This window comes from Equus caballus, chromosome 28 (assembly GCF_041296265.1).
Source record: "Equus caballus isolate H_3958 breed thoroughbred chromosome 28, TB-T2T, whole genome shotgun sequence".
NCBI classification, from domain to species: domain Eukaryota; kingdom Metazoa; phylum Chordata; class Mammalia; order Perissodactyla; family Equidae; genus Equus; species Equus caballus.
In genome coordinates, this window is record NC_091711.1 from 46713454 (window position 1) to 46738307 (window position 24854).

The 24854-nt window shown below is 53.3% G+C and overlaps 1 protein-coding gene across 3 annotated transcripts; it reads left to right on the forward strand.

Moving 5' to 3' along the window:
- Positions 1–506: 506 nt before the first annotated feature.
- UPK3A (uroplakin 3A) lies at positions 507–14421 on the forward strand. Of its 3 annotated transcripts, XM_070253947.1 has the most exons (8): positions 507–715; positions 2547–4655; positions 6965–7094; positions 7747–7902; positions 8818–9097; positions 10644–10726; positions 12364–12496; positions 14109–14421. In XM_070253947.1, exons 2-8 carry the CDS (start codon positions 4611–4613, stop codon positions 14266–14268), a joined length of 987 nt encoding a protein of 328 aa, XP_070110048.1. In that variant the 5' UTR covers positions 507–715; positions 2547–4610; the 3' UTR covers positions 14269–14421. The 3 variants fall into 3 exon arrangements, with proteins under 3 accessions (XP_070110048.1, XP_070110049.1, XP_023487186.1); XM_070253948.1 differs by lacking the exon at positions 507–715 and having other exon boundaries at positions 10676–10726; XM_023631418.2 differs by lacking the exons at positions 507–715; positions 2547–4655; positions 6965–7094 and adding an exon at positions 6562–6699.
- Positions 14422–24854: the final 10433 nt, after the last annotated feature.

A 24854-nucleotide genomic window follows, 5' to 3' on the forward strand; every position in this document is an offset into this window, starting at 1 on the left:
CCCTCTCCCCTCCACACCCGCTCTTCTGGCAGCCTTGCCCTCCTCAGTTACGGGCAGCTCCATCCTTCCAGTTCCTCAGGCCAGAACTTGGGGCCACCTTGATTCCCCCCTACCTACACCCCACATTTAATCCATCAGCAAAGTCCTGGTGGCTCAACCTTCAAAATATATCTGTGGTGTGAGCACTCCTCTTGCCTCCATGATGCCAGCTTGTCCCAGGCCGTGGTCCTTCCAGAAGAGCATCTGGTGTGAAGCAAGATGAACTTTGCACCTTGAAAGAGCCTCCTCTCTTCTACTTATATTAATTTAAAAATTCTTTCACTCATTCATTCATCAAACAGTCCTGTGCAGGGCACGGGAGTCACTGTAATAAAGAAGACCCTATCATGGCCCAGGAGGGACTCTTAGTCTGTGACTTGGAGGAACAAGACACACACTGGCATGATGTCATCATAGCCACACAGGTCATGTGCTGGAAAGACACAGAAGGAAGACTGCCTGGAGGAGGAGGGGTTTGGGCTGGGCCTTGGAGGACAGAGGGCTTCCATGGTGGAGTGTGGAGCACGGGCAGCGGGCACAGTGTGTGCAAAAAGGGCTCGCGGCAGTAGTGCGGTGGCGGGCAGAGGCCTTGAGAAGGCATCGGTTGTTGATACGGAAGTTGAGGAGCGCTGTGAAAGCCCTTGGCTTTGGAGCCACAAAGGCAAGAGAGAGCGTGGTGAGCTTGGGGACGTGCCAGTGTTCAGCAGGGCTGGTGCCAGGGCTGAGGGGAGGAGGGGAGGTGCCAGGGCAGAGAGGTTGGTGGGAGCTGGACGCCCATGCAGGGCCTCGGACACCAGGGTAAGAAGCGTGGGCTTCATCCTGAGAGCAGTCAGAGCCCCCAAAGGAAGTGATACATGAAGGAAGTGATAAACAGTGTGCACTTTACAAATGCCACTCTGGCTCCTGGGTGGAGATTCCCTGGAGTGGTGACAAACGAAGGAGACCAAGGAGGAGACATAGTGGTTAGGGCATGGACGCTGGGGTGCTGTGACCTGGGTTTAAAATCTGCCTCCTGGGGCGGCCCGGTGGTGCAGCGGTTAAGCGCACACGTTCCGCTTCTGCTGCCCAGGGTTCGCTGGTTTGGATGCCGGGTGCGGACATGGCACCGCTTGGCAAAAGCCATGCTGTGGTAGGCATCCCACATATAAAGTAGAGGAAGATGGGCATGGATGTGAGCTCAGGGCCAGTCTTCCTCAGCAAAAAGAGGAGGATTGGCAGCAGATGTTAGCCCAGGGCTAATCTTCCACAAGAGAAGAAAAAAGAAAATCTACCTCCCTACTTCCTACCGGGGGCACTGGGCACGTCTGTCTGTCCAGCATAACATGTCATGCTGGGATTAGAGACGTGTTCCTGCCCAGACAGGGCTTGCACTCTCAAAGGCAGTTACTCAACCTCTGTGAGCCTCAGTTTCCTCCTCCGTAAAATGGAAGTAATAGTTGTACCTGCCTCCCAGACTGGAAGCGATCAATGGGTTAATGTGTGTAAAACGCTGAACACAGTCCCTGACACATGGGGACGAGTGTTGTTGTTTTGTTATTAGTTCAGGCAAGAAGGCATGGAGAGAGCCAAGAACGTGTGTTAAGGGTGAACTGTGTCCCCCCAAAGTCCATATGTTGAAGTCCTAACCCCCAGAACCTCAGAATGTGACTGTACTTGGAGACAGGACCTTTAAAGAGGTGATTAAGGTTAATTGAGGTCATTAGGATGGGCCCTAATCCATCATGACTTACGTCCTTATGAGTAAACGAGATTAGGACCCAGACACACACAGAGGGACAACCACGTGGGGACACAGGGAGAAGATGGCCATCTGTGAGCCAGGGAGAGAGGCTCAGAGGAAACCAGCTCTGTCCACACCTTGATCCCGGACTCCCAGCCTCCAGGACTGTGAGGAACTAAGCTTCTGTGTTTGAAGCCCCCCAGTCGGTGGTTTTTGTTGCAGCAGCCTTCGCAAACTAATACAACGTGCCAGGCGCGGGTAGAAGGACCGGAAAGGAAGAGATGGAGGGGAGTCATCTGGGGGACGAGCGTGCCCAGGACGTAGCAGGCACTCCGTGAACATCTGTTGAGTGAGGTTAGAGTCTACATGAGAGGGGCCTGGAAGGGAGGACAGCGATGGCCCGGAGAAGGCAAGACGAGCCTTTCGGACCAGGCAGAGGGCGACGGAGGTTGCGGGAGAGGTGTCTCTAACCCCCGACACTGTCACGAGCACCTTCACCCCACGACGGCACTTCGTGCCCTGCACGGGGTGCATTGAGTGTCCCCACTTTACTGAGATAGAAACTAGGGCTCTGGAAAGGGGCAGGGACTGCCCCAGAGAGGACCGGAGCCTGGGCCCATCAGGACCACCACAGTGGGCATGTTCTGCAGGACAGGCGGCTGGAGCTTTGGAGAGATGTCGGGGTGCTGAGAGCAGCTTGGAGCTGGGGGTGAACGGGCGAGCTCCCCATGGCGGGGGGCTTAGGTTTCTTTGCTTGCATTTTGTTTTGTCTCATTTTGTTTTCCAGTGACTGAATCTCAGTGCCTTCATTGATCAACTCCGCTGCCTCTGATATTCTCCAGGTTCACGAACAATGGGTGGACTTGGACGAGAAATGTCAGTCCGAAAAATTCTTGGAGGAAAACCCCACGTCTAGCTCAAGAGTTCCTTGTCTCCAGGGCATTTTGGTGAAAAGCTTGGCTTCCAGGACATCTTGGATGTAGCCAACACCGAAAGCCAACACTTGCCGTGGGGAGGATTACTCACAACGTCTCTGACTTCTAAAGGAAAGAGCCGTGGAAACCAGCTCAGGCCTCTCTGGCGCTTGGAGAAACATTTCTGGGTCAAGAATTTCCAACCCATAAATTCCCCGTGTTTCAAATTCACAGGAGGCCTGCGCAGGGCTGGGGTTTGCATAACCTTTCACATCACAGAACTTCCTGCTTCGTGGCCTCTGGACAAGCATATCAGGCTGGGCCAGGGTTCAGAAAGACAGGCTGATGGATTGAGATATATAAACAGATCTAAAGTCAGACCGAAGCTCAGTGCCCTGGAATTTGTCTGATGAAAAAGGGGAAATTTTAAAAATACTTTTTTTGCACAAATTTTTTTGGAATGTCCACAGGGGGATTGGGCTCCAGCCTGGGGACATTGGCAGGAGTCACGGCCTCTTTTTCACCCCAGTTTCCCTCCATCGACACCAGCGTGGGTGTTGCCCGAGAGAATTTGCCACAGTGACTCATCTCCGGCACTTGTCCCCTCTCCAGAATGCACCAAACAAAAGTCAGCGTCTTTGAAGCGGAGACTTGTTTATAAACTCAAGGCTTTTTTTTTTTTTTGCAGAACATTTTTGGGCCTTAGCAGATTATTATTTTAACTTTTTCCCCCAGATGTTCTCTCCATATTTGGGCAAGGCAAGAGGCTACTTTTATTTGCTTTTTCATGCGAAACCACAGCATCTTGGAGAAGACAATGGCTTCCTGGGCCTTCTCCCAATCATGGGTGATCCTGGGCTGAGCCTTCAAGACCAACTCCGCTGCCTCTGATATTCTCCAGGTTCACAAACAACGGGTGGACTTGGACGAGAAATGTCAGTCCATAAAAATTCTTGGAGGAAAACCCCACGTCTTGCTCAAGAGTTCTTATCTCCAGGGCATTTTTGTTCCCTGGAGATAAGGATCTGACCGTCCACTCTTGGCCTGTCAGAGCTGAGAGGCCATCAAACCTCCTCCCCATCTTACAGAGGGGAAACTGAGGCCCAGAGAGAAGAACAGAGTGTTTGTGGCTGAGCATAGACTCTTTTTCTCCCAATATTTTTACTTTGAAAATTTCAGATCTGTAGAAACATTTCAAGAACAGAACAACAAATACCCATATTTACCAATTGTTAACGTTACGCTACATTTCCCTCACTCCATATATACGTGTGTTTGTTAGTTTCAGATATCGTGACACTTCACCCACAACACTCCAGCATGTGTCTCCTTCTGTGTAACCACAATACAACGATCAGACTCAGGAAATTTAATGTCCAATTGATGTTATTACCTAATACACATTGCATAATTCAAATTTCTCTTATTGCCATGCTAAGCATAATAGTGTTCATTGTAAATTATCTGCTTTTATCTAAGAATTAATCAAGGGTCGCTTGGTGCATTGAGCTGTGATTCTCCTTCAATCTACAACAGTTCTCAGCCTTTCCTTTGGTTTTTTCCTTTTTTTTCTTTTTTTTTCCTGAGGAAGCCTGGCCTTGAACTAAAATCTACTGCTAATCCTCCTCTTTTTGCTGAGGAAGACTGAGCCTGAGCTAACATCTGTGCCCATCTTCCTCCATTTTATATGTGGGACACCTGCCACAGCATGGCTGGACAAGCCGTGCATAGGTCTGCACCCTGGATCCGAACCGACGAACCCGAGCCACCGAAGCAGAACATGGAAACTTAACTGCTGCACCACCGGGCCAGCCCGATAGTGACATTTTCAAAGCATCCACGTTGGTTGATTTGTAAAAAGTCCCTCAATTGGGATGTCTGGTTATTTCCTGCTGATTGCATTCAGATTAAGCTTTTTGGGCAGGAAGACCACATAGATGACACCAAGCCCTTCTCAGAGCCGTGACACCAGGACGCACGAGGTGAGTCTGTCCCATTATCTGTGATGTTAGGTTGATTGTTTAGGTTCGCCTTCTCAGATTTCTGCATACCTTCTTCCCTAAAAATCCTTCACAGTGGGTGTTTTAGCATCCTTTGAGATGATTCCTTCTCAAATCAGTTATGACCAGGATGGTTATAAAATGATGCTTTTTTGTTTTGTCATTCCTTCTATGTTTATTACTTGGTGTTCTTCTTTAAAGAAGAATTTTTCCTTCTCTTTTAAAACAATTTTTAAAGTATCAGCATGAGCTCATGAATTTGTACTTTATCCAGTGGGCTAAATGTGTCACTTCCATTCTTTATTTTGTCCTCAAATTTTCCCCCATCTGGCCATTGGGAGCCCCTTCAGGCAACCTTCTGTGCCTGCATCTTTGACACAGCCCCATCGTTCTTCCAGCGTTTCTTTACTTTCTAGGCTCCTCTTGACTTTCCCTCTCCCCACCCCGAAGCTGCCATCTCCCCGTGGGGCCCTGGTGCCCTTTACGGGGGAACGGTGTTTCGAATCCAAGAATGCTAAGTGAGTTCGCTGCAACTGTGTGTGTCTGCTTCTAGGCCCTTTCGGTGGATGGAGCCAGGAAGTTACTATTTTTTCATAATGCTACTAATCAAAAACACCATAGAGTTATTCTTCTCCTTCCTCCATTCCAAATCTCCCTTACACTATAACGAGAACCCAGTCCCAGGGGACCCCCAAAGTTGCTTCGGAATTGCTCTGTTCTCCCCCACTGCCTCTCTAGTGAGGACCAGTGTTCTGTCACTGTCCTCATTGTCCTAAGAGTATTCTCCACCGAAGGAGTATACCCAGACGAGCCAGCTGCGAAACCTCTCACATATAGTCTTTTTCTTTTTTTTTTTTGAGCAAGATTAGCCCTGAGCTAACACCTGCTACCAATCCTCCTCGTGTTTGTTGAGGAAGACTGGCCCTGAGCGACCGTCTGTGCCTATCTTCCTCTACTTTGTATGTGGGATGTCTGCCACGGCATGGCTGGACAAGCAGTGTGTAGGTCTGCACCCGGGATCCAAACCAGCAAACCCTGGGCTGCTGAAGCGAATGTGCGAACTTAACCACTGCGCCACCAGGCTGGTCCCTCACATACAGTCTTTGTCTCTTCTTCCGCACGTGGTTATGTCATCAATGTCATACACAGATTGGTTTGTTAGTTCCTGTTGGTTTCCAGTTTTAGTTTTCCCCCATCCTCACTGGCTTCTATTTACAGTACTCTCGATGAGCAGAATCCTGACGCCGGGGGCAGCCATCTAGGCCAGGTGAAGTCCCCGTCACTATTTTCAAACGCTCCCCCAGGATGAGGCCTCAAAACCCAGTTCCACCCCTTTTCAAGCATCCCTGGGCTGGGCGGCAGGATTCCTGTGTTCCATCAGCCTCTGCATTTCCAGGGGGGCTGCTCGGCCCTGGGCAGTCCCTGGCCTCTCTGGGCCCTGGCCTTGCGCCTGTGAACTGAAAGGGTCACTCCAGAGGTCTCTGGACAGCTCACAGACCCAATGTTTCCACGACAGCACTTTCACTGGTTGACCCGTTTCATCTTCATAACGGCCCAGTGAAGCTCTGCAACACGGTGGGGTCTCCATAAATAGTTGTGGGAATTAGCACCCTCACTTTACAGTTTGGAAACTGAGGCTCAAAGAGGGGATTGCTTGGCTCCCAAGGTCTCATTAGGCGAGAGACTCCGTGAAAGCACCGCCCCAGGCTCAGGCACACAGTAGGCACTTTGGTAAGGGCCCAGGGAAGGTCCGGTGGGACAGATTTGTGCGCTGGGGGACCTCGCGGCCGGGTTTGGGGGGAGCCCGGGGCGGGGCGTATGCAAATAGCCCAGGAAGAGGCCCAGGATTGGCCGGCGCCGATGGGGGCGGGGCGTGCCGAGAGCCCTGGGCCGACAGGTGCTCCGGCGGGAGAGTCGCGGTGCACGGTCGCCTGCTGGACCGCGCGCCTGGCGCTCCCGCGGCTCGTCCCGGCGATGCCTCCGCTCTGGGCCCTGCTGGCCCTGGGCTGCCTGCGGCTCAGCTCGGGTAAGCGGGGCATGAGAGGAGGGGGCCGTGCCCAGGGAGGGCGGACAGCTCTGTCCCGGGTGGCGTCCTGCACCCTGACCCTCCGCAGGAGTCCTGAGAGAAGCCTGGATGAGGAGTGACGTCGGGATGGAGAACTTCACTTATTCACTCCAGGAAATGGCACGGATGACTGCTCTGTGCCAGGTCATGTGCAGGCGCCGGGGACCCAGATATTAATAATAATAGCCAATATCGATTAATAAGCTTCCTTTGGTGGGGATTCCAGGGCTCATGGATTGCAGAGCCCTGTGATGGGTGCTGCAAGAGACAGACATACTGGGGACTGTGGGAGAGCAGAGAAGGGACAGGACTGACTCATGGTGATGCCTGGACTCAGGAGACGGAGGACGTTTCAGGTGAAGCAGCAGCATGGGCAAGTTCAGGGAGGGGGGAGGAGGTGTAGGCTATCCTGGGAAACTCCCGTACCGTGTTCATCCGTGTGGCTGGAGCGTGGGGTGAGGGGGTGTGCGTAGAGGTGAGGCTGGACACCCAACAAAGCAAAGCCCAGAACTTCAGGGTCTCACTGCTCCTCCAGAGAGGCTGGCCTGTGTTAGAGGGCAGTGGGGAGCCCCGGAAGGGCCTCGCAGGACGGTGACACGGTCAGATTAGAGAGTGTGTTAGAGAGGAGGGGATGGGGGAGGGCTTGTTCCCAGGGTCCAGGGGAAGAGGGTGGGACTCCAAGACCGGGCTGAGGGGGTGGAGAGATGCTTGGGACCGACAATGGGATTCTGGGCGACTGAATGTCTGCAGGGGCAGAGAGAGGGCAGCAGTTCAGCTGGACTGCCCAGTTTCTGGCCAGGATGCCTGGGTGGGGGCAGGGGTCCTGCCCATGTCTGAGACAGGTTCCTGAGATACCTGCGGGGAGGGTGAAACCCAGTGCTTAGCACATAGTAGGTGCTCAGTAACTGCATGCAGACATGTGTGCGTGTCGGAGGGGAGGGCAGAGGGTGCCCCTGGGTGTGGACAGTCCTGCCAGGGGTCAGCTCCTGTCCTCATTGCCTCCACCAGGTGTGGATCTCCAGCCCCAACTGGCCAGCGTGACCTTTGCCGCCAACAACCCCACCCTCACCACCGTGGCCTTGGAAAAGCCTCTGTGTCTGTTTGACAGCTCAGCAGCCCTCCATGGCACCTATGAGGTCTACCTCTATGTTCTGGTTGACTCGGGTAAGGGGCCTGCTTCCCTTGGGCTCTGCTGAAAGGGACTTTGACCTGTCCGAAGGGAGGAGGGCAGGAGGCAGGTAGAGGGATGCTCCATCCTTGTAATTAAACTACCCCCATGCACCTTACCAGCATGCACTGGTGTCTGCTCTGTTCCAGCCCTGGGCCAGGTGCTGTGGTCACAGACATGTCCTTGCCCTGGAGGGACAGCAGTCTCATGGGGAAAATAATAGCAGCACCAATCACTGAGTACCTACATCATGCCAGGTGCTTGGCACACCTTAGAGCTAAAACTTACAGCAAGCCCGCCAGTAACTTATAATGCTCATCACGGAGCAAAGAATCAAGGCTGAGAGAGACAGAATAACTCACTGGAGCTCCCAGAGCTGGAGAGTGACTCCAGACTCTCTGGTCCTCAAGCCCAAGTCCTTCCTGAGGCTTCCGGAGATGGTTCAAGATCAGTGTTTTCCAGGGAAGCCTGCTGGCTCAGGCCCAGCCCTCACCCGTTCACTGGCAGCGGTCCTGGGCTTCCAAGAGAAGGAAGCCAATGGCAACTGCTTACGTGTCTAACAACCAGTCATTTACAACAGCCACTTAGGGTCATTGTTTTATTCTTCCGGCAAACGTCTATTGACTGCTTACCTGTGCCCAATCTGTAGGCACTGTGGGGTATTTTTTGCCCACTTCACAGACTAGGATCCAGAGAGGTAAAGTGAGTTGTCCAAGATCACTCAGCTAGTAAGGAAGAGTCCTCAAGGTTTGTCTCCCTTGAGGGCAGGGACTGAACCTGCTCCGTGCCTGTGACCACAGGGCTCAGCACAGCCCTGGCACAGAGAGGATGCTCAGGGCGTTTGATGAGTGACCTAGTGAGTGACTGAGCTGGGGTGGCCAGGAACCTCACTCCCCACACTGCCTCTACAGCCAGCTCCAGGAATGCCTCTGTACAGGACAGCACCAAGACCCCGCTGAGCTTGACATTCCAGCAAACCAAGGGAGGGAGGACAGGCCCCTACAAGGCCTCGGCCTTTGACCTGACCCCTTGCAGCGACCTGCCCAGCTTGGATGCTGTCCGGGATGTGTCCCAGGCCTCGGAGATCCTGAACGCATACCTGATCAGGGTGGGCACCAATTCAACCTGCCTGTCCGACCCCAACTTCCAGGGCCTCTGCAACCCACCCCTGTCAGCGGCCACAGAATACAGGTGGGTGTGAGCAGCCCCCAGCCCCGACTCAGGAAGACCCAGAGCCAGTGACTTGTGAAAGACCACATTTCTCGAGAGCCTACTACATGCCAGGACTGTCCCGGGTCCCCCACAGGGCTTCCTGGGTGTGCGACCTTGCCCAGGGCCCTATGCCATCTTGGAATTCTTGTTTTTAACAAGAGTCCCACATTTTCCTTTTGCGCGGGGCTCCGCAACTTGTCTCATCACCTGTGTGATGCGGGGTGGTGGTCCCCAACCCAACCCCCTTCATTTGACAGGACAGGAAACTGGTCCAGACAGGGAAGGGGCTCTCCTCCAGACAAGCTGGGGCCCAGCATGAGCTAGAGCCCCATCAAAGGCTTTTCCATCCCCCACCTGATCCTCCGCTTTTTCCCCACTCCTTCCAGCACACCCTTCTGTGGCCCGCCCTACCACAGCAGGTCCCTCATTCATTTCCATATGTATTTTCTGAGCATCTTCTCTGTGCAGAGCTTGGGGTTCAGCCCTGACCACTGGGCAGGGGGTCTTACCTGGTGCCAAAGCCTCGGTTACACCCACTCCTGTTACCATGGAGACACCTAGGTTGGGGTCTCTGTACCTTTTAGGCTGCGTTTGGGGCCCAGGCCATCACTCCCCTGCCATCCTCCCGGTGGACCTGCTCCTCCTTTGGTCTCAGCCACCAGGCAGGACATGAGTCCTTGGTCTCCTCTTGTCCACCCTCAACCCTTACCTCTGACCTTGTTCTTAGTGTGGGACAACCTCTCCCTTCTCCTTGATCGCAAAGCCCACCCTGCCCAGGGGACACAGGGCTCACGTATTGTAGCCTCTGGAATTCTCATCTTCAAACCTAAAGAAGGAGAGGATTAAGCAAAACACTGGATGCTACAGAGATTTTAAGGGTCTTCGTTTCATTTAAGTGTTAAACTAGAGGCTGTCGATTTCTTAGTTCTCCATCACTTAAAGAAATCACCAACTTCTTAGAACTTCCATCGTTTAAACTGACCGACAGCAGGCCGCGGGTGTTTTATACCGTATTGCCTCATCTTCCTTTACGACTCGTGACACTTGAGTGGGGTTTTCTCTGTATAAAATGTATCCCTTATCCCAGGGCAGTGGATTGGGAATGGCTATTATTATTTTTTTAAGTCCTTTTTGTGATACCAAGGGTCAGGCGGGGAATAGTGGAAAGCCAAAATGCAAGGTGCACAAATGGTTCAATGCTCCACAGATATGCTACACACCTCATGTATCTAATAGAGAAACAGGCGGCCCCCAGAGGGAGAGCCTGGAGGAGGGCCACTGACCAAAGGCTTCCTGGAGGAGGTGGCCTCTGAGCTGGGGAAAGGGTCGGGGCAGTAATATGTGGCAAAGGTGCCGATGCAAAGTCCAGCATGCTCCTGTTGCCCAGAGCCCATCCTGTGGCCACCGACTTTTCCACCTCCTCAAACCCCGCCTGTCCTCGACCCCAGCCATCCTAGTCCCTCCCACTGCCTGTGGCCCTGGCTCTCAGGATGGATAGAAGTCATCCTCACTCATCTCCTTCCAGGTTCAAGTATGTCCTCGTCAATATGTCCACAGGCTTGGTACAGGACCAGACCCTGTGGTCGGACCCCATCCGCACCAACCGACGTAAGTGGAGGGGTGGGCTGGGGGTGCTCCTCAAGGGAGCCTGAGAAAGCCAACTCACACTGTTGGGTTGAGGAATGAAACACATCTTAAAAGAGTTTAGCCCCCACCTTCATCCTCCCTCCCTCCCTCCCTTGAGGGCCCGCTGTGACAGAGGAAGGTGGAGGATACGCTGGGTGTTTGGCCCGGGGTGGGGGTGGGGTGGGACAGGGGTGGCAACTGCAGTCAAAGCCAGCCCACCCTGTTATCCTGCATTAGACCCTAACCAGCCCCTTTGTTGAGTCCTCACAACAACAAAGCTCGTCACCATGTAAGATGGTTTCAGAGGCTCAGCCTTAGCCGCAGGGGTGTGGACCCTGGAGGGCGGTGCCCCTCTCTGCCCCACTGCCCCTGTCTCCTTTGGAGCCTGGAGGATTCTCCTAAAGGCGGGAGGTTCAGAGGCCCAGGCGGTTGCCTGTGGTCCTGCCCTGTCCCTTCCTCAAAACTCCATCCGACTTCTCAACACAGATCCAAGGTTTAAACACACAGAACCGTGTCTGCTGAACCATAGGGGCAACGGAAGAGATTTCTGAGGGTAATTTTGATGGCATGTGACCTAAATTTAGAACTCCCCTCCCACCACCCCTTGGCCCCCTAAGATAAGACACTGGCACCCAAGATGGGCCCAGCATGGAGCAATATATTTCTCCTGTAGAGCCTCCTGCCACCCCATGGTAATCTTATGGGCCAATTAGTGTCTCTGAAAGGTTGCCTCAGGTCACAAGCTAGTGAGGGGTGTAGACAGGCATGTGTGTGGCTGGGGTGGCTCCTTCCCACCCTCGCTTCCTGCCCGCCCTCCTGGGACATGCCCACGCATCGCAGTCCCACTGAGGCAGCACTGCCTCCGGACTGAGAATCTTGAGTTCAAGTCCAGCCTCTGAGCCTCGCTGCTGTGTGAGCCCTTCAGGACCTCAGCCTCCGTCTGAGAAGCGGGAAGAGAAATCCTTACTGCCTCCCCAGCGGGCTTCCTTTGGGTAACCCAGACAAAAGCACTGGGCCCGGCTCTCTTGTGGCAGGGCCGGAAGGTCAGCGGGGAGAGTGTGCCCTTCAGGACCAGAGACCTCTAGGCTTGAGTCTGAAGTCCCTTGATGGAACTCACTCCCTCTAAGCAGCAGGGGGCCATGTGCAGGATGGGGGTCTCATGGGATCTACATGGACAATGGTCAGAAAGCAGCCAGCTCACCATTGGACCTATAAATGTTTGTTCACTTAGTTTCATAACCGTGACACTGACCAGAGCGGAGGGAGAGCACAGTCCACCTGGCTCCGTTAGACAGTGTCCTTGGCTTCACCTGTATTTTAATTGTTTATAGTCTGTATCCCATCCACCTCACCCGATGACTTGAGTCAGTTTTTAATATAAAATTATGCAAAAATACACTTAAAAGAAGCGACCAGACACACAACAGAGAAAGTTGAGAAGCGGGATGTGGCGGCAAGCAGGGTCATTGCCCTTTACACCTGGGGGGAGACGTCGCTGACCTGGGCCCAGCTTCCTCCCTGAGATTGGCAGCCGTCAGGGCAAAGGGGACCCCTGTGCACCCTGGGAGAAGGCTGAGGGGTGCAGTGTCTGGGGAATAACTGGGCCTGCGTCTCGTTAGTCACCCCGTACTCAGCGATCGACACGTGGCCAGGCCGGCGGAGTGGGGGCATGATCGTCATCACGTCCATCCTGGGCTCCCTGCCCTTCTTCCTGCTCGTGGCCTTTGCTGGCGCCATCGTCCTCAGCCTCGTGTGAGTACCTGCCAGCTGGAGGGCAAGACTCAGGGACACACTGGATGCGCTCCACCGGGAGGGGCTTCCGAGGCAGGAGAGAGCCCAGGAGGCGGGGAGCTGCCTTCCACCCTGGGTGGCGAGGGGCTCAGCACCGGGTTTTGTGGGCAGATCCCAGAGCTGACATACAGCTGTGCAACCGTGGGCAGGTGTCTTATCCTGCTACGCCTCAGTTTCCTCCTCTGGAGAATGGAGATGCTAATGAACACTATCCATCCACCCGTGGAGTTGGGAAGGTTAAGTGAGATGATCTCTATAGAGTCCTCAGGGCAGTATCCGGATACTCAACGAGTGTTAGCTTTTGTTGTCATTATCATTCACCCACTTGCAGTACAGATGGGGAAACTGAGGCCTGACGGGGGAAGGGTGGCCCAGGGTCACCCAGCCAGTTAAAACAGAGCTGGGGCCCAAGCCCTGGTCTCCTGACTCCACTAACAGCTCTGAAGTGTGTCAATTTGGACTAGGACTTGAGGGCTCCCGTGGGGTGTGTTGAGCAGCTAACAGGGCTGCCTGGTCCCTAACCCTGAGCAGATGGAGCAGGGGGTGAATCAAGGCACCTGCAGGTGTTGTGGGACTCCAGAGGAGTGCAGGACAGATCCTGCATGGAGCATCACGGTGGGCTTCCTGGAGGAAGGAACAGCAGGAACAAACCCTCATCAGGACAGGGGTGAATTGAAAAGCTACATGCAGTGTGCTTCTCTGTGGCGGGGAGGGAGCCCCAGGGGCCTGTGAGGATAGACAGGGTGCTGTCCCAGTGCAGGGTGGGGGGAGGGCAGATGGAAAAGCTTTTAGAGTAGATGAAATTAAGTGGATATGGAGAAATTAGCCAGGCAGGAAGAGATACGTGGGGTGGGTGGGGGATGGAGTGGGGGCAGTGACCCTGGAACTCAGGTTGCCCTCTGACACTTAAGATAATAAAAACACAAGTGATAAATGAGATTAGCAGCCAAGAGACTGGTCTGTCTGGCCAGAGCTGGGAGCAGTCAGGACCGGGTTATGTCCCTCCCTCCCTTCAGGTGGCTCCCTAATCCGGCACCCAGGGCCTCTCAGCTGACGTCAGCCTGGCTCTTCTGTTATCCCTCCCAGCATCCCTAATCCTGCTCTAGCTGCGCCAAACTTCCCACTGTTGTCCCAGACACTCCCGCCCTTTCTATCAAATACCTGGAATGCCTTTCTCTGCCCTGACTCTCCTTCTTCAGGCAGGAGGATTAACTGCTTCCTCCTCCAGGAAGCCCTCCTGTGGCTCCCACTTGGACTTGTCCATTCTGTCTGGTCATTGTTAGCTGTGGTCCATCTCCTTAGCTCTGTGGGGACATGGGACAATGGCCTCTAAGTATCCAGCTCATGGTAAGACCTTTAATAAGTGGTTTGTTCACATAGTTCCAAATGGTGACCCTTTCCTTATCCTAGTGCCTGGCACACAGTAAGTGCTCTGGAAAGACTAGTCTATGGGATGAATGCCTAAGATGACATCTGTGAAAGCAGTGTCTAAGTAAAGAGGTCCCTGACCAGCTCAAGGGGTTTGGGCATGCCCTGTGCCCCTAACACCGGCTCTCTTTATCCCCTTGGTCAGGGACATGGGCACTTCTGATGGGGAAACCACGCACAACTCACAGATCTCTCAGGAGGCCATCCCCAGGTCCCTGGGGAGTTCGGAGGCTTCGTACGCATCTGTGAACCGGGGACCGTCCCTGGACAGGGCCGAGGTGTATGCCAGCAAGCTCCAGGACTGAGCTGGGCACCGCCCGGGGGTGCAGCATTCTCCCCGAGGGCCTTGCCCAGGGATCTGCGGGCAGCTGGTGTCCACAGCCTGCCCCCACCCAGGCGGAAACGGGGCATGCTGGTCCCACTGCAGGAAAACACTTAATAAAGTCTTCCCAAGATTTTGAGTTCGTTCAACACTTGCAGAATGAATGAGTGAGATGAATGAATAAATGAATGAATGAATCCGTGTCATTGTGAGAGTTTCTCTAGGGGGTGGGTGCAGGGGACTAATTTTCTGTCAAGGCGAAGGCGCTGAGAACTAAGAAAATCAGGGCTGCCGGAACACCTGGGCGCTGCCCTTGAGGCTCGGTCTCCTCCTCTGCAGAATGGGGCCGTCAGCACCTCCCCTCCTGGAGACGGCTGTATGTGCTGTTATTAGATGGCGTTTGGGGTTTGCTGGCTGTGACTGTCAACTCGTCCTGTCACCCCTGACAGTCGTCTCTTTCTCTCTGGGGCTCAGCTCCCTTGTCTGCAAAACAGGCTGAAATACGCAATTCCTTTCAAGGGCATGCACGCCTGGGTTCCTTCACAGCTTCCCCTGAGGACTTCATGGTGGGTGGGCTGAAAAGGCTTCTCAACACGGAGGAGGGGCACCAAGTCTGCTGGGGGGGCGAACAGGCTCTCCCAGTGCCCGTCTCTGTTCAAATGACTCCATACTGCCTTCTGAGTTAGGTAGCAAGACCACTTCCCCTTGGGGACGAGCAAAACAAGTCGCAGATCCACTTCCTATCACTGAAACAGCAGAGATTGGCAGAGCAGGGTTGGTTAAAACAGGAACGCTACCCGACAGTGGCGAGGGAGGCAGCCCCAGCAGGCTATGGGTGCTCTAAGGGCACAGGATCATCCTCCAGCGGCACAGATGCTGAGACAGGCACAGACCCCCCAGAGGGATCCATAAGTGAGAAGGCGGAAGGCAGAAGCCCGGAGGAGAAGAAGAAGCCTGAAGGCAGGGAGGGGTCAGGACAAGCCCAAGCAGTCCACAGAAGTCCGAGTGGCTGGAGCCAGGGGAGCCAAGTCCCTGGGCCGGGGGAACAGTGGGAGGGAGTGGCGGGTGCTGCCCCTGGGAGGGTACCCAGCCTGGGTGTGCCCTGGACCACCTCCTGGATCCCTTGAGGCTGTCTTCTAGGCCCCAAAAGGCTGGCCTGGGCAGTCTCTGGAATTCCCGCTCCCTCCACCCCTGTGCGACCTCTCCAAACCCCGCCTCCTTTAGGGCCATCCTTCCTGCACTTGACAGAATCCTCAACAGCAGCAGAGGGGAGGGCAAAGCTTCCTTGACGGCTGCCCTTGTTAAAAACGCATGCAAATTTTTCATTCTCCCCACCCCCCCTCCAGGAAGATTAGCCCTGAGCTAACATCCACCGCCAATGCTCCTCTTTTTGCTGAGGAAGACTGGCCCTGAGCTAACATCTGTGCCCGTCTTCCTCTATTTTGTATGTGGGACGCCTGCCACAGCATGGCTTGATAATCTGTGCCTAGGTCTGTGCCCGGGATCTGAACTGGCGAACCCCAGGCTGCTGAAGCAGAACTCAACTGCTGCACTACCAGGCCAGCCCCTCCATTCTGTTTTATAACATGCCTGTATTTATTTTATTTTTCAAATTGAGGTGAGATTCACATAACATAAAATTAACCATTTTACAGTGAACAATTCAGTGGCATTTGGTACATTTTCAATATTGTGCAACCATCACCTCTACCTGGCTCCAGAGCGTTTTCATCACCCTCCAAGGAAGCCTTACACCCATTAAGCAGTTACCTCCAAGTGCCTGACAAGCACCAGTCTGCTTTCTGTGTCTATGGATTCATCTATTCTTGATGTTTCATGTCAATGGAATCATACAATATGTGACCTTTCATGCCTAGCTTCTTCCACTTTGCATGTTTTTGAGGTTCAGCCACATTGTAGCATTTATCAGTATTTCATTCCTTTTGGCAGCTGAATAATATTCCATTGTATGGATTTATCACTCATCCATTGACGGACATTTGGGTTGTTTCCACCTTTTGGCCATTGTGTCACTTGCTGACTTTTTTAGAATAGTGCTGCTATGAACGCGCATGTTCCTGTATTTGTTTCAACGCCTGTTTCCCATTGTCCTGGGTATGGAGACCTGGGAGTGGACTTGCTGGGTCATATGGTTTTTCTGTGTTCAGCTTTTGGAGGAACCGCCAACTTTTCCACAGTGGCTGCACCATTTTGCATTCCCACCAGAATTGTAACCTGTATTTATTTTAAAATCAGAATATGCTGAGGTGCAATGGTTGCTTTGGTGAAAGCCCCTTACTAACTCTATGGGTTTGGGTACCCCCTTAGTCTGGGTCCATTTCCCCACTGGAAAAGCAGGACCCCCAGGTAACCTGAGCCCCACTCCGTTGGCAACAGCTGCCCCGTCGTGGGAGTGGCTGGTCAGTGGCTGTCTCTTGATGCTGAGTCCAGGCCTCCTTCCGCTGGCCTGGCTAATCGAGGCCCCAGGGACCGTGAACGTCAGCTGCCGAGAAACTTCAGCAACAGCGCACGACACAGAAGGTGGAGGGACCAACCTGATTCAACACAGATGGGCAAACATGTTTCGGGGCTGTAAGTGAGCAAATGAATGACCCCAGTCCATTTGCTCAGGCAGGACCCAGCTCCCTCCATGACGAGTCTCATCTCCCCAGAGAGCATTCATCCCCTCTTCTGGCCCCGATGAGACCCTGTTGGGAGAGGCTGCTGGTCTTGTAGGGAAAGCGCAGCCTCTCTGGAATCAGACGGGTCTGACTTACCTATTAGCTAAGAGACCTTGGGTGAGCCGCTTCATCTCTTGCAGCCTCAGTTTCCTCATTTGTAAAAAGGGGCTGTGAATGGAACATACCCACTCTCTGGTCATGAGGGTCAAACAGAACAATGCGTGTCAACTGTCATAATTGTTCTTCCCTCCATCACAGCCCCCCTTGCTCTCGGTTGTAATGGTCTATAACAATGTCTAGACTGAGCTGGAGGGCAGAGTAAAGGTCGGATCCATTTCCGTGACCCCCACACCCAGCTCAGCACGTGGCAGGGGAGGAAGGAGCTTAGCAATAACAGTGATTCACATGACCATTTCTTGAACACCTACTACGTGCTTGGTGCTTCACAGAGGGGAGGATGCATCCGGTGGCAGGAACACATTTGGCACATCCAAGGCCAGCAAGAGGGTGAGCCTGTGACCAAGGGGGACGGCTGAGGGAGATGAGGTCAGAGGTGGGGAGGCTTGAGGGCCACCATAGGGAGGCTGGACTCTATTCTGGGCATGATGGGAAGCCATCAAAGGGTTTTTTTACCCAGGCAGTGACTTTTGTAAAACCCACTTTGCTGCCCCGTGAAGGATGGATTTGGGGGCAGGGAGACCCCTGAAGAGGCTCCTGCAACAACCCAGGCTAGAGGTTCCAAGAGGCTCAGCCTGGGGTGGACAGAGTGGGGTGGGGTGTGATCCTGATGGGGAAACTGAAGAACTTGCTGATGGATTGGCTGTGGGGAGGAGGCAAAAGGACTTCTGGGTTTGGGGCCAGGGCCACTGAGTACCTGGTCATGCCCTCAACCAAAATGGGGACAAGCAGGTTAGGTTGGAGGAAATCAGGAAGTTGGGGTAAGTAAAATATAAGCTGCTAATGATGTAGGAAGTGGAGCTGAGTAGGCAATGGGATACCCAGGTCTGGAGCAACTCGGGAGGAAGGAGACGTCAGGGTTGCAGGTATCAGAGTGGGGCAGATGAGCTGGTACCCCCAGTTAGTCATCGACTGCGATTTGAAATACTTCCCCTCCCTGCTGCTATCGGGCCCCGCCATGGGACCTGCTGGGGGCCACTTCTGAGCAGATATTCAAGAGCCATTGGGTGGTTCCCTGTCGCTCTTTTTTCTCTAGCAGGAGAACATCATCTCCCGGGGCTGCTCTGTCCGCCTGGGGCCCAAATGAAGAAGACATATGGAGCAGAGCCACAACCGACATGTGAGGCAAACAGGAAATAAAGCTTGCGTTGTAGACCACTGAAACTTCAGGGTTGGTTGTCACCAGAGAGGAACAGCTCCAAGCTGGTGCCCAGATGCCCTTGCACATGTCCACACGGGTCCCGTAGGCAAGCCTTCCCCACAGCTGCTCCGCATCTTAGCCAAACGCCCTGGGAGCCTCCCAGAACACGGGAGCACTGAGGGCTGGGGGTGCTGCCACAAGGCCCTGTCCCACCAGCCTCCTCGTCTCCCTGGGAGGCTGCCATGAGCCGGCTTCCCATCTCGGTTCTGAGGAGGTTTGAGTCTTCCTGCCCCGCCTTCCCCCGGCTCCTGAGGGTGCAGCTGCAGGCTACAAAGCTGCTTAGCTGCAGCAGGAAAGCTCAGCAACAGGCCGTCCCGCTACTCACAGCGGTCATCTGGCCGTTCTGTTTCAGCGTCAGCCTGTGGGACAGGCAAGCAGGGACCTGACGTCTCTGCTATTCTTTCTTTTGCTGTCTGAGCCTAACGAGGATTCTTTTTGTTTGTTTATTTTTTACCATCAAATGTGTCAGCCTGGCCCTGATGGTCATAACCTAGCAAGGCTTTTGGATATGCTGAGCAAAGATGGTGTTCGCAGCCCTGGGACTGACCGGCGCTGTCTCTCAAGGCGGGGATGCAGCGAAGGCGAAGGCGGAGCCCGTTCAGCACCAGGGCTGCGAAGGAGGGAGAAGCAGAAAGCTGACCCCCTCGGTCTCTGGCACCTGTTCTCCTCCTCAGCCCCAGAACCTCCCCGTCACTGAAACCGTGACAGTGTTACTCACGATGTCCCCTGAACCGGCGCCCCCCACTTGGATGGGTCCTGTCGAGTGTGGCTCCCGTGCCCTCCAGTGCAGCACTGGGGAGAGGGGGTCAACTGTCATCTTTCAGCCGGGGAGGCCAAGCCTTGGCCAACTTCCGGCCAACTCTGTCCAACGTGAGCAGAATAACCCAAGCGGGTGGTGGGGGTGAGGGGAGCTGCTGGGCTGGGCTCGTGGTTCTGGGCTGGATTCGCTTCCCAGAAACTTCTAACTCTAAATACCCATAGAAGTAATTTTTCTCACTTCTCAGATTCTGAAGGGGCCTCCCCGCTCCCTCCACCCGTGGCTGAGATGGCAGGGCCTGCAGAGCTGAGCTTTCCTCCTCTACACAGATGCTCTTCACCTTTCCTCCCACCTCAGTCGTGACTCACCAATTAGCTAATCACCATAGACATCTGTGTGACTTGGGGCAAGGAAGAAACCTCTCTGGGCTCCCTGACCTCTTCTGTGCAAAGATGGTCAGAAAGCTTGGGAAGGCTGCTCCAAAAGAGGTGATTTTTTTCTGAGATCTGATCAATCACAAGGCCAGTGGAACCCTGAGCCCCAGGCTTAGGAAACCTTGGAGCCGCCCATCTGGTTGGAAGAACAAAATACACAGAGGAATTGTCACAGCAGAGCCTTAGACAGAGCATGGTCTGGCCTTCAACACACAGGTCAGGCTAGAGGTGCTGTAGGAATCCAGATGGAGGATCCCCTCCCCACCCAACCAGGGCTGGAGTAGTCAGGAGGGCTTCCTGGAGGAGGTGGTGATTTTCTCAGCTCCTCACCATCTCTAATTTAGAGTTTCTGGGGCCAGAGGTCACGTTCCACTGGTAGATAGATGCTCAATAAATAGAAACAAGTTCTTGAGATGGCGTATATCTTTCTTGTTCCTCCATTTTTAAATTAATAATTCTAAATTTTAAAAGCCATGCATACGGTCTGCTTGAAAAGAGAGAGGAGGAGGCTAAGGTGCTCTTTGACGAGGCCTCAGTCTCATGCCCTGCGCATTCTGCGGGAGTACCGCGGTTACCAATTCAGTGAGTTCCTTCCAGCGCCTCCTCAGAGCCCTCCACCTGGCTGGAGAGGTGCCACCATCACTATTCCCCTCCTTCGTGGGTCCTGCGACAAGCTGGGGGTGCACATGGGAATCCCTGAGAGGCAGGGCTGCTGCTCTAGGCAGCCTGGGTCCTCGTTCGCCCAGCTCCTCCCCATGCCAGCTTTGGGGAAACTGGGGACGTGTCTGCCCCGGAGCTCAGGAAGACCACTGGAGCCCCTCGACACTCAGGCCCTGCCGCTCCTCCATCTCCCAGTGGGGCTGCCAGCTTGCCCTGTAAAGCTCGCCCCCTCCTCCCACCCCAGCAAACCCCTGTGCACTGGGACAACCCCAGGCCTCAGAACACAAAGGGGCGGCTGACCTTCCAGGGGTCAGTCACGCCGTCACACAGGAAGAACGGCCTAGGGGAGGAAAACTGTCTGGACACAGATGCGTCTACCCACGACTAGGGACTTGTCTCCCTGCTTCCTTCCTCCCTCTTGCTGCCGTTCTCCCTTTAGCAGTCAGGGACGCTGCTAAAACGTCACGGCATTCATCGCTGCTCTGCTCCCAGCCCTCCAGGGTCTCCCCACGTCACCAAGTGAGGAAGCCAAAGTCTTCCCCCGCCTCTGAGGTCCTGCCCCGATGCTGTCAGGAGTGCTCCCTCCACCGGCCACGCTGGCCTCGGCTGCGGGGTGGATGCATAGGGCTGCTCCTGCCTCCTCGTGGCACTGCAGTCTCTCCTCCCAATGGGTCTCCTGCCCCCACTTGCCTCTGGTCTTTGCTCCAACATGGTCAATTCAGAGAGGCCTTTGCCCAACAGCGCCCGTGTCTCACCACGCTCGTCCGCTTAACTTTTCCACTGTATTGAGGTAGAATTGACGTACAATGAGACTTGTCCAAAGTATCCATTTGATGAGTCTTGACAGATGTAAATGCCCGTGAAACTGCCACCAGGATCGAGGTAACAGACACACCCACGTCCCCTGCACGTTTCCTCTTGCCCCTTGGCAAGTGTTTCTTCCCGTCCCTCCCATCCACACTGTTCTGCTTTCTGACACTAAAGGTTAGTTTGCATTTTCTAGAATTTCATATAAATGGAAACACAGGGTATGGTCTCTTTTTTGTCTGCCTTCTCAGCATATTTGAGACTGATCATGTTGTTGCATATACCAATATTTTGTTCCTTTTTATTGCAGAAGATTGTTCCATTGTATGAATATTCTACAATTTGTCGATCCATTGCTCCCCTGTTGATGAACATTTGGGTTGTTTCCTGTTCTGGGCTGTTACAAATAAAGCTGATATGAACACTCGTGTCCCCGTATAAGGGTGCTTTCACTTCTCTTGGGTAAATACCTACGGGTGGAATGACTGGATCCTATGGTAAGTATATGGTTAATTTGTAGAGAAACTGTCAAATTGTTTTCCAAAGTGTTTGCACCATTTTTTTAAAAACTTTTGGGGCCGGCCCCGGGGCTGAGTGGTTAAGTTCGCACATTCTGCTTCAGCGGCCCAGGGTTTCCCTGGTTCGGATCCTGGGTGCGGACATGGCACCACTCATCAGGCCACGCTGAGGCGGTGTCACATATAGCACAACCAGAAGGACCTACAGCTGGAATATACAACTATGTACTGGGGGGCTTTGGGGAGAAGAAGAAGAAGAAAAAAAGAAGAAGGTTGACAACAGATGTTAGTTCAGCTGCCAATCTTTAAAAGAAAAACTTTTGTATTTTGAAATAATTATAGATTCACAGGAAGTTGCAAAAAATGCACAGGGAGGTTCCGGTAGGCTTCACCAGCCTCCTCTCGTGTTAGCATCTTGTATAACTATAGCATAATTATATCAAAGTCAGGAAATGAATATTGGTACAAACCACAGAACTTATTTCTATTTCCCCAGTTTTACAAGCACTGTGTGTATGTGTGTGTGTGTGTGTAACTCTAAGCAATTTTATCACATGTGTAGATTTGTGTCCCCACCACCACCAATCAAGATACAGAACTGTTCCATTCCCACAAGGCCTCTGGTGTTACCCTTTACAGGCACACCCACCCTGCCCCCAACCCTTTGCCCCTGGCAATCACTCAGCAGCCCTCCGTCTCTACAATTTTGTTATTTCAAAAATGCTATGTAAGTAGAACCATACTGTATGTAACCTTTGAGATTTTTTTCATGTAGCATAATTTCCTTGAGGTCTGTCCAAGTTGTTGCTAGTGTCAATAGTGTATTCCTTTTCACTGCTGAGTAGCAGTCCGTGATCTAAATGGACCGTGGTTTGTTTAACCATTCACCCACTGAGGGACATTTGGGTTGTTTCCAGTTTTTGGTTATTGTGAACACAGCTGCTATGAACATTTGTGTAAGGTTTTTAAAATTACTATTTTATTGAGGTCATATTGGTTTATAACAACATTAGTGTACGGTTTTTCTGTGAACACAGCTTTCGTTTTTCTGGGATGAATACCAGGGTGCTATTGCTGGGTTGCATGGTAAGTACATGTTTACTTTGGAAAGAAACTGCCACACTGTTTTCCAGAGTGGCTGGAAGCCATTTTACGTTCCCCCAGTAATGTATGGGTGATCCAGCTTTTCTGCATCCTCACCAGCATTTGGGGCTCTCACTGTTTTTTATTTTAGCCATTCTGATAGGTATGCGGTGGTTGGCCCACTTCACATTCCCACCCACGGGGTATGAAAGCTCCTTTTCCCTTAAAGTGTCTACAGCAGGTACGTGTAATGAGGCAACATACTCACACTGTTGGGGTGTATCGCATGTGGTGTTTGTTATCTGTGGAGGGTGTGGTCCAAGGGTAAATGACATGCATATATCTGGCCTTTACACCAGTGCAGGGCATCTGGGTTATGACGTGGGTCTCTCCATGCAATAAGGTAACAACGTCCTTTCCAGGAGGGAAGGGTTGTCACCTGGTCCTGATATCTTTTCTGATCACTCTGGAGCACCCCTCCTGGGGCCCCGCCTATGACTCTGTCCCTTCTCTCCTTTCTGACAGTGCAAAGCTCCTCTGCAGCCAGGCAGTCCCCGGCAGCAATTCGGAGCAGATGCCCTCTTTCCAGCTTGGCCTCGTTACTGAGTCCTCTGTGTCTGTTTTCCAGTCTGTTTGAGGGGAATAATACTGACTGCATCGGGTGACTGTGAGGGTGAAGTTAGATGAGCGTGTGAAGAGTTGAGCGGGTGGCCCATGGTGGGTGCTTCATAAACAGTGGTATATACATGCACACAAAAGTTCATCCCTTCCAGACACGCTATCGTCTCACTGGGCAGCCTCTGCTGCGTGCCCACGAGAGCACCTTCGGCAGAGACACGTCTGGTCCCTGGGCTCGGTGTGCCAAGCCTAGTTGTTTCACACACACGTATTCACTCCTGTGTCCACCACACGCTGAATAAGACATGCTCTCGCCAGCTGGATGGAGGTTAGGGCACAGACACCTCTATCCTGCAGCACCCAGCATCATGTGACACACAGAGCAGCACACCGGCACCATGCTGGCCCCTCGCCAACCTGCCCTGCCACCCCCTTATCTACTCTGAGGGCTCAAGGCGGCCAGGCGGCAGTGGCTCTCAGTAATTTTCCACAACTTGAGAGAAACTGCATCTCTCTTGGGTTTGGGGGAGGGGAGGGAGAGGCATTGTTCCTAAGGTGTCCTTTCTGGTGGCCTTGTCTTTATAAGGCAGCTTGGCTGAGTTTTTGGCTGAGGCAGAGACTTTCAGCCTGTGCTTCGGCTGGGGCTGAATTGACTAGTTCAGCTCCATCACCTTGGGACACCCCACCGAGGGCCCCACTGCACTTTGGGTCTGGCCTCTGACAGCTCCTAGCCCACAGGGTCCCTTTTATTACCTTTTATTAAAGCTCATGCTGGGGCCTGGGAGCTCTTTTTTTTTTTTTTTTTTTGAGCAAGATTAGCCCTGAGCTAACGTCTCCCACCAATCTTCCTCTTTTTTGCTCAGGAAGAGTGGCCCTGAGCTAACATCCATGCCCAACTTCCTCTACTTTATATGTGGGATGCCTACCATAGCATGGCTTGTCAAGCTGTGCCATGTCCGCACCCGGGATCCAAACCAGCGAACCTCAGGCCCCGAAGCCGAACGTGCGATCTTAACTGCTAGCGCCACTGGGCTGGACCTGCCTGGGAGCTCCTTGAGGGCGAGGTGTGTGTCTCCTACAGGTCTGGGCATCCAGCACTCAGCACAGGAGCAGGTGCCCATGAACTGAATTGCATTGCAGTTTAATCCTGCGCCCAGGGGTGCGGAGCGGTATGCAGTGGTGGTTACATGTGTGGGTTGAGGCATGGGACTGCCTGGGAAATCTTGCAGGGCCTCAGCTTCCTCTTCTGTCAAATGGGAATAATAACGATGACAACTTCCTCATAGGGTTGTTTGGAGGACTAAATGAAGAACCACGTGCAAAGTGCTCAGGCAAATGCGGGGCTCCACGTAGGAAGCCCATCTCTGCTGCCTAGTTCACTCCTGAGTCACCGGCCCCCCCGCACCGTTCCTAGGCTCTTGTCCCCCAAAAGTTCATAGGCTGCTGAAATTCACAAGCCCAGCTTCCCTCACAAATGGGAGGTTTCCGTGTGGGCTGGGGGTGGGGTGGGGTATGTTAACAGCCAACTTTAAAACCAGTCAGAAAAAAACGTGCTAAAGGGAGAGGAAATTATTAACTCAGGCCAGCTTGGGCAGGGCAGGAGGGCGGATCCAGGAAGGATGGTAAGGCTCGC